We start from the raw sequence: 10,111 nt of genomic DNA on the forward strand, positions 1-10,111 counted from the left end.
TATTAAAAAGAATGGAAAGAAAAATGAAAACAAGGGTCAATTCGATTTATTTAATAATTAGAATTACATCGCTGAATAAGTCAAATTCACTTTAATCTGCATTTATGTTAAATTTAATATTATTATTATGGTTTATCCGGAATATTTATATTATAAACACTGAAATGTAGATAAATGTTAACTCGATTTATTCAGCAAAACAATTTCAATTGCTGAATATATCAAATTGATTGAATTTTCAATTTTATTATTTTAAAAACGGTTGTTCTATATGTACTCTCTAATGTCCCTAAAATATTGTGTCAATTTTCAATTATAAAAAAATAATTGCATCCGTTCAGCAAATGTTTTAACAATATTTTTATAAATTATACACAAATAATTTTTTAAAATTTAAAAATCTTATGGAATTTATTAAGCACTTTGAAATGATTTTTAAATGAACAGTTTTTTGTTTTAAATTATAAATAAACATAATAAATTTAGTAATTCTAAAATTGTGCAGATAAATTATCTTAGGAAAAATTTTTCACCTGAAAATTCAGGACGTTCAGTTACCCTTTCTTTTCCTAACGCTTCACCAAAAACTGTTAAGTCACAACGTAATTTTGGTGCTAATATTCTGTTTACATTTTTATTTAAATATTGTGCATCCAATGACGGCCATCCAATATTATGACTTTCTAATAATGGTTTTGAATATTTTTCAATTGGAAACTTGTGAAGATTCTCGATGACAGGAACAAACAATTTTTCATTTAATCTTATCTTATTATTATCATATTTTGAATAAAATTTTTCTGTAATTGGAATAACTATAAAAAATTTAAATTTACTTTTATTCTAGTTCATTATACGGGGCTGAAAATAATTATTGAAACGAGTATTTTCTTATAGGCACACTTACCCCTTTCTGTAGGCACGAATTTTTCTACGATAAAAATTCTTTTACATTGTTTATCATAAAGTTCTTTTTCGAAAGGGAATGGTAGCTCTAATTTTGGTTTAACTTCTTTTTCTTCTTCTTCCTCTAGTTCAATAAGATTTTGTACCTCTTGAATTTGTTCACCGCCACCATCCGACATTTTAAATAAAAAATCCTTTCTTTTTTAAGTTCTTTATTAAACTGAAGTTTTTTTGTGACTAAAAATATTTTAATGCTTCGAAAAATTTTGTTAAAATTTTTTTTCTACACAGATATTTTTTTTTTGCGCTTATACATACATACATGTACATATTCGCATACATAAATTAAATGTTTTTCTTTTAAAAAATTTTATATATTTTTTTTTTATTTACTTTTACTGTTTTATATCCTACGTCTTCCTGCAGTAAAATCTTCTTTACACAAACAAAAATAATAAAATTTAAAAAATATGTTGTGGTTGTGTGGATTTTGTTTGGTTTTTAATTGAAAATTTTTATTAAATTTCAATTGAATCTATATATAACTTGTGTGAGTGCATTGGTATGTGGGAAATCTCCACAGCACTGTTTAAAAAATTATTTTTATTAAATTTGTTAGCTATTATTAGATATTTAAATAAAAAAACTCAAAATTACTATTATTATTTCTATTTTCCTCGAAAAACTTTAAGTTTTTATTTCTGACCCATAAATGTATTTTATTTGAACACGAGTTCAATATTTGTAATACTTGGTGCTGATGAAACATAGCTGCAATAGCTTCACGATAATAAAATTAACGCTGAATAAGATAGGAGGAATTAGTATGAAGCTACAGATAATGTGAGAGTGTGAGAAAACAACATAAAGGAGTAATTATAAGAGAAAAAGCAGAAGGTGTAAGATTTACTACCACCTCGTCAATTAAAGGTAAAACGTAAGGGCTCAGACGCATGCAATTTTTAGTTTTGCAACTGCTTATCGTAGAATTGTTCAGCGTGTATTTTGAAACTATTGCGTCAGTTCAAAATTGCAATCAAGCAGTTTGTAAAAATTTACAAACTGTTTGATTGCTTAATAGCATGCGACCATATAGTTGCATGTGTGTGCGCTTAAATATAAGACTATGAGACAAACAGTTGCAAAATTAAAAATTGCATGTCTCTTTGGGCCCTAAGAGTTTCGAATTATTTATTTTATTAACGAGATTCTATTGTATTCCATTCTATAGCATTTATTATAAATTCCACTTATTTGGTACTTACTCTATATTTGTATTATACATTTGTAGTTAACATTTCAACAATTTGTCTTCAAAAAAAAAAACTAAAAGAAAAACCATTGTAGATGGGGTAAAAAAGAGAATTTACTATTTTTTATTTTGCAATTCTTTTATTTCCTGTAATCATTTTAATAACATTATAATAGGTCTGATCACGGTAAAATTTGGTTTAACTTTATTTCCATGTATGTACATTATGTTTGTTTGTATGTAAAGTTTATTTGATATTAAAGAAGCTTTGATATTAAAGAACAAAACAATAAGAATCTAAGAAAATTTATAAATTTGAGTTGTGGATTGTTTCAGGTTGACTAAATTATTTAAATATGGTTTTATAAATATTCTAAATGTTTTTGAGTGTCCTATATTTATTTGTTAAAAAATCATGCAATTGAAAAATTATTATTCATTTTGAAAAATTAGTTTAATGCCTTCACATTCTCTACACTGTATACAATATGTCATACCTATATTTAGAGACAAGTTAAAATTTAATTTAATAACATTGTGATAAATTGGAAATACGTACAAGCACGTTATAGAATGGTAAAATTCGTCCAAGCATACGGAGAAAAGCAAAAAATTAATATTTTTTTGACCGCATATAACAAATTCCATTGCCGAAGTAAAAATTGGTTTAAAAATTTCACCGAAATTGCAATTCTTAAATGGAAGTTTAACTAAATTTGCGATACACAGTATAATTCTATTAAAAATGGTATTTTTTGTAATCGATTCCACAAGATTCGTAGTACCAAGTACTTACATTAACTCTTTTACCTATTCTGTAAGGATAATCAAAAATATTAAAATATGTTTTTTATACATGTAAAATTTGAAATAATGCCTGAAATTCGAAAGAACTTTCAAGAACCTACTTGTTTTATGTTAAACTACAGTTCGATATTGACCATAGTGTCTGCATATCCTTTACAAATTATTATGTATATGAAACATTTAGATTTGTACGATTAAAAATGCAATCGACCAAAATCTTATGGTTTGCAAAATAGCACATTTCGGTTTTTAGCCAAAATTAAGTCTAAAGCGAATGTGATCTATTTTCTTTTTTTAAAAACATATCTTAGTAAAGACAAGACATAATAAATTTTGCATAAATTTAGGAGTGGTGTAATAATGTGTATTTGAAAACTAACAGTTTTGTTTTTATAGAAGTTCGATGGTGCTTACTCACAATTTTTAAAAAAACTGGAAACCAACAAATGATTTTTTGAAAACTGCGAAGGATATTGGCTCGACGAATTAGACTTAAATTTATATTCTTATATTCTTATAAAATAATACTTGACCTTTATCGTTTTAAAGAATTTTACAAAAATTTGGCCTGAAATACGATTAAGAATAATAATTGATATAAATTAACAAAATGCTTTGCTTTTGTTTTTGTAACAAAAGCTATATTGGAATTTAAATTTAGAATCCAATAATAATTGCTCGTTATTTACGAGATTATTTAATTAGATTTTAAGATTGTCCATTAAAAATTCCGCATATTATAAAAAGAAAATTTCAAAAAAAATTTCCCTATATTTAAATGGTTATTATCGTCTTTGGAAAAATCTTTTATCCAGTTATATTAAAAAGCCATAATAATCTAAAATGTAAAAATGAAAAAAAAAAGATCAAAACACTAAAAGTAATTTCATTTAGCAAAATATAAAATTAAAATCCTCAATTTGTACCTTAAAACATGACGCAAATAAACGAAGCATAAAGTGTAAATAATAAAACAAAAGAATTTCATTTGATTTTATTAAGCAAATAGGAAAATTATAATAAATATTAAATTTTCTTATACATTTACTCTTCATTTTCCTTTTATTTTGCGAAAAGTTAAATATAACCTATATAATGTATAATATTATGTAGATATGTGTGTATGTATCTCTAAAATGAAAGAGAAATATTTGTTTGATTATTTTGTGTAGATATTTTTAATATTGCATATTTAAATATTTTTATTTATTTGACATAAAAATCTAGTAGTTAAATTCTTATTCTATATAGTTACTATTTAATATAAATTAATTTTTAATCACTTACGTTAGTTATGATGCTTGAAAAAAGCTCAAAAGGTAGAGATTTTGCGGCTTGATTGAGTGAAAAAAAATTGAAGCAAAACTTTCTTTCTTAATATTTTGATTCTAATATTTTTAAATATGATGTTCAAATTTTAACCCACTCACGGCCATAGACGAGTATACTCGTCATAATAGAATCAAAACCTCATACTTCACCTCAAAACCAGGAATCATAGACTCCTGGACCCAGAATCAGGAATCCTGGGTCATGACAAATATGCTCGTCAAAACTTGCCTGACCTTTTCATCATGACGAGAATTGGGAAGTATTTTAAATTGTTTAAATACTTTAAATTGTTTGTGTGTATTTAGTGTTATATTAAAATATGTTTCAAGTGCATATGTACATATGTACATATATGCATAGGACCATGCATATATGTACATATGTAGGTATAATATGATTAATGTAAAACAAAAAACAAATAATTTTACCTATCATAGCATTTCTTCGAAATATCATGACGAGTAAATTCGCGTCGTTTTCATGCAAATTTGTTCAGTACAGAAATAAGTGTGTTGAATAAGTTGATCGGTAAAAAATGTTGTTACTAATAGAAAATAAAATAGAAATATTTTTTTTATAAAGAAAAAAAAAAGTCGTGTATGCACAGGAGCTGGGAAAATAGAAGAGGTTGATTTAGACTATGAAGTTTTGGATGACTCAATTAATTCATAATCAGATTTAAGTAATCTTTTCGAAAATGATGGACATTATTTAAACTCACAAGCGTTTTTGTATTAATCTTGGTATATATTGACCGGCATGACGACATTACTTTTTTGACGAAAATATGTAAAAGTGACCTATGGGAAAATATTACTTTAAAAGGATGTTCATTAGAGAATTAAATATTAATAGGCTTATTACTTATGTATGGCGAATTCGATATATCTGGTTCATATTTCTAAGTTAGAAAATTTGCTAGCATTTGGGATTATGTATTTCGATTTTTTTCCAATATTTTTTTCCTTTTGAAAGTAAACTTTCACAATTACACTCTTTATACTTTTGACAAATTCGTGTACATTTCAGATCATATTTTCATTCGTTGCAGATTTTTTTGTTAAATTCGAACATAAATCAGGCAAATTCGGGATACATAATAAATCCTGTACATAAAAAAAAAATCAGGTGCAACAACTTCATCTACATTCTATGTTACATTATATGTCCTTCTTTAAATACTTCCTTCTAAAGCACTGAAAATGCCATTCAATTGCAGGTTAAACTGAGCACACAAACATTTAAAATACCGAGATGATTTCCATTTATATAACCAAATATTGCAAATATTGTAGTCAATATTTAACGTGCAAGATAATTTTAATAAAATTAAACAGAATTGTAACTTCATTTAATCTTAGTTTACGTTTAAATAACATTTTGCAAAGCCAATCATCGAAAATTATTAATAAAATTCATTAGAGCGATTCGCAGCAGTTTAAATTATTAGAACTCCATACTATTTCTTTTAATTGGTAGTTATGGCCATGTGTTGTAAATGGAAAAAACGATTAAAATAGCATAAAATAATTTCCATTTTATAGATTAATGTAAAATTTATTCAAATTCCCTTATAATACATACACCCATACTTAATAATATCCGCATGTACATGACAAACAATTACTTATTATTTATACATATAGTGTGTATGAAGATACATAGTATGCTAATATCCGTAATTTACATGACGTTTAAAAATATTAAAATATATCTTATCACATTTTACTCAGAATAATCGGAATTTAATCTTTTGCCGAATCATTTTGCTTCTTAGCTCTTTTCTTCGAAACATATATAATCCAAACGAATGCGATTATATTTGTCATCAAAACTCGTAACTAAAATGAAAAATAATATAAATTAAAACAAAATATTAGTAACTTCTATTTAATTTAATTCTATATTCATAGTAGACAAGCAAGCATTTCATTTTGTTATTAAAAGAGACTAGCACGTTGAGATTTGGTCAATATTGTAATTTAAGCGTTCTTTAAGCAATTTTTGTTCTCTTTTTTCTTCAGTTATCGAATTAAAGATTATTTAGAGATTCAACTTTAAATTGTCGCATGTTAATTGCACTAGAAAAGTTTTAATATAGCTATTGTCTTTGAAGAGACGTACGTAAAGAAAGCTTTACGTACGATCAAAGCTTTAATATAGAAGGTTAAGGCATGAGTAAGCAATTTTAAATGAAAATAATGTATTAGATCTATATATCTTTCAGAAAATTATGAGATATTGCTTCTAATAAGTTAATATTTTGTTTATATCTCAAAAAATTTTATAAAGAAGCCGACAAAAATGTATTTTTTATATTGAACCAAATCTTAAATTAGAAATAAAGTAAATTTAGACCCAGGAGCAAAGTTGCTTTGGAAATTTTAACATAAAATGAAAGCTAGTTAAAATATTTACCATTGGTGGCACAAAATAAATATTTAAAAATGATGGAATTGATAAGAACATCCAATTGGCGGTTAAAATACTCATGAATAATTTTTTAGTTTTATCCTCGGACGTCTTATGATCAGCACCCTAAAAAATACAGAGATTTGAAATTGTTGACACAAATAAATATAATTGTTAAATATTGGTATATTTTACATTAAAAAAATTTACCTCAAATCTGGATAAAAAATACAGCGAAAGTGTTACCATAGTTGGTGTTAACATTAATCGTTCACATGCGAATATTAAATATTTTCGAAGTCTGAAATCTTTTCGTAACGTATTCTCTATAATTGTATAAAAATAATGTGGTACTGTGCCTCCAAAAAGTAGTCTGAAAATTTTTTTTTATACAATATTAAGTTGATTATTTCACATAATTTTTTCATTAATTATCAACAAAATTACTTACGCAAATAGTGCGTATGCACTGACATTTTTGTAATTAATTGAATTACTTGATGATAGTTTTTGAGATACAATATTTGCTGATGAAGCTAAAACGCAACTGTAAAATATATAGGATATTACTTAATATGCATGTGCAATACATTGTATAAGTTAGTTTTGAATTTCATTCAAGAAACAATTATTTTTTATTGTCTCAATTGCAACGGAAGAAATGGAATAAAAAATTTTTACTTATTGTTGTTTCGATACATTTTTAAATACGTTAATGGCTATAAGGGGATAAAACAAATTTGGAAGTGAAACCTTATCTTACTTTACTCTTTATATAAAAATTTTGTTCTCCTAATATGCCTAATGGTAAAGTTGTGTGAAAATGTGTGCTTTGTCTTCACTTCGCATGAAAAATGGGCAAAAAACCACATATTAAAATGTTATCGTTAATAACGTCCTATTGTTAAAGTAGGCACAATCCCTATATTAAAAATTTTACTATCAGTAATTTAGTGCTTAATAAATTAATTTATATTATCGGGATAACATTAAAATTCTTGCTTCCAAATTGAAAAGCAATGGGTTTAAGGGAATCATCACTTGAATAAATAAACATAAATGAATTTTAAGCATAAATATTCTTCAAATTTCTAAAATAAACTGAAATATTAGTTTTTATACAATTTCTACATTTTATGATTGTTTTTTTTGGTTTTATTTTAGAGTAAATGAAGCTATTAACTATTTCACTGCAAGTAGCAATGATTTTGCGATTTTTTGACTAATTTTATCAAGAAAAATTTATAAATATTTATTATTTTTTTTATTATTGTTAAAATAACACTTATAAATCGCTTAAAATCTTATCATAAATTTAAATAAACATAAACTGTTTTGCAATTATCAGACAAAGTTAGAATTAGGGTTGACAAGTACAAAACAAAAATTGCAGAAAGTGAAAATTAATTAGTTTAGTGGCTGTAAAAGTGATTCTGTTCCTCTTAAAAAATAAAAATAAATAAATATTGACTTAAAAAGCTTATTTCGGTGTACAACTATAATAATTTTCAAAAACGGATCTTAATTGTATCGATTTAAGCAAAAAAATCGAATTAAGTTAAAAAAAATCGGGCTTTATTACTCATTCTCTCATTACTTGATTATATTATGTTTGTTTATTTAACAATATGAGTTGAGAGTGAATTAAACGATAAGCGCCCATTTTGAGTGGAATTTGAATAGGAATTTTTTAAACTAGTATAGGTAATCTTAAATTTCTTATCACTCCGTTTATAACAGCATACAACCCAAAAATAGAGAAAAGCATTAAATAATTTTCTAAATCATTAAAGTATTTTTTTTGATTTGTTTGTCAATTTTGCCAAACGATAACTGGAATGCCCATGAATCAATTAATTTAATGTGCATTTGAGTTATCGTTTGGCCTGCTAAAATAAAATTTACGTAAACATTTTAAAGGGGACGCATTTAATTCGACAAATAAATTAAATGAATTCAACATTTCTAGAAATGTAATAAATATTTTTTTTACAGTTTTCTATTTAATTTCAAGAACAAAAGTTACATAAATTTGTACAAATAAAAATTATTTAAAATTTTCAACCTGTATAAAAACGAATAAAAGTAACAAAATTGAAAATGTATAATATTGCAATTAAAGAATTCAATATAAATTTAGAAAAAAAAAAATTTTCCGAAAACTTATTAATATTTAAAATAAATTAAAAATTTGAAATTATTGCCCTAAAGTTGAATGCCCAACTATAAATGTTGATATTGCAATTTGCTATGTTTATGTATAAGAGAGAATATTATTCCTGCATACACATACTTATGTACCCATATGTGTACAATGCCAACATAACTGGACAATAAATAATGATCTTTTTACTCTTTTCTCAATAACTCTTGTTTTTGTTTTCCAATTCCGAGTTAAATTGAGTAAATACTAATTTTAAAAATTGCAAGAAAAAAAATAAAAATATTAATAACATGTTACTTTGACTGAAATTCAAAGCTCAGCATTTTCCAAATCTGTTTAAAGATTTAGCTTTTCATATTATAAAAATGTGGAAATAATTAAAATAAAAATTTTTAACTTTTAACAAGAGAAACAATAACAAAATTCTCTATGAAATCAAATATTTACAAGTATGTACATATGTACGTGTGCCTTGTTTATTGATCGCTTAAATTCGCCTTTAGACTTTAATAAAAACTTTATAATTACAATAATTATGCATTTCTTTAAAAATATACCTAACATAATATTAAATAGAGTTTTTAAACAATTTTTGTAATATACTTACGCTGTTAAAGATTTTGTTCTAATCGGATGATTAAATAATTGCTCAAAGTATGTTCCTAAAAGATTTAAAACCGGCCTTGATAAAGACATTATTGCGTATTACTTTAATTATATGGATTTAATCGTTCAAGTGATTATACCAGACTGAGAAATGAAATTAAAATGAGTTGAATACTAACGATAACGATTTACACTCAAAATTATTTTTCAGGTTTATTAAAAAAAAAATTTATGTTGAACAATCACATAAAATTATAGGAACGAGTAATTTTTCTAATACACACATAATACTCAAATGAGTACTTTAGATTTTTTATATTTGATATCTCTATATGTAAGATGCTGGTAATACATTGTGTTTGTATGTAAATACTTTCAGATAAAAATAAAATAAAATCAAATCATATGTTTAAATTTCGGCAATAAAATTTAATACAGTAATGGTCAATAAAATTGTAACAAATTAAGTAAATTAAAAATATAAGGGAAAGTACTATAAACATATGTCTTATTTAATAAAAAATTGTTACATTTAATAACTTGCAGGTTAAATTTTTATTTGGGTAATTTCTGGTCTTATATGAAAACACTTTTGCTCTTACATGAGACATGGAAATTTTTTTTGTTCTTGT

The 10,111-nt window shown here is 24.7% G+C and overlaps 2 protein-coding genes across 2 annotated transcripts; both read right to left on the bottom strand.

Annotated features, from left to right (window-relative positions):
- Positions 1-510: 510 nt before the first annotated feature.
- LOC129614412 (uncharacterized) lies at positions 511-1,085 on the bottom strand. Its single transcript, XM_055529001.1, has 2 exons — positions 908-1,085; positions 511-683 (listed from the first exon to the last, which is right to left on the bottom strand). The coding sequence occupies exons 1-2, from the start codon at positions 1,083-1,085 to the stop codon at positions 511-513; spliced, it is 351 nt and encodes a 116-aa protein (XP_055384976.1).
- A 4,752-nt stretch (positions 1,086-5,837) lies between these two features.
- On the bottom strand, positions 5,838-9,619 carry LOC129614384 (uncharacterized). Its single transcript, XM_055528958.1, has 5 exons — positions 9,481-9,619; positions 7,161-7,256; positions 6,920-7,082; positions 6,716-6,835; positions 5,838-6,138 (listed from the first exon to the last, which is right to left on the bottom strand). Exons 1-5 carry the CDS (start codon positions 9,567-9,569, stop codon positions 6,043-6,045), a joined length of 564 nt encoding a protein of 187 aa, XP_055384933.1. The 5' UTR covers positions 9,570-9,619; the 3' UTR covers positions 5,838-6,042.
- Positions 9,620-10,111: the final 492 nt, after the last annotated feature.

This window comes from Condylostylus longicornis, unplaced genomic scaffold (assembly GCF_029603195.1).
Source record: "Condylostylus longicornis isolate FDR11 unplaced genomic scaffold, ASM2960319v2 ptg000107l, whole genome shotgun sequence".
NCBI classification, from domain to species: Eukaryota; Metazoa; Arthropoda; class Insecta; order Diptera; family Dolichopodidae; genus Condylostylus; species Condylostylus longicornis.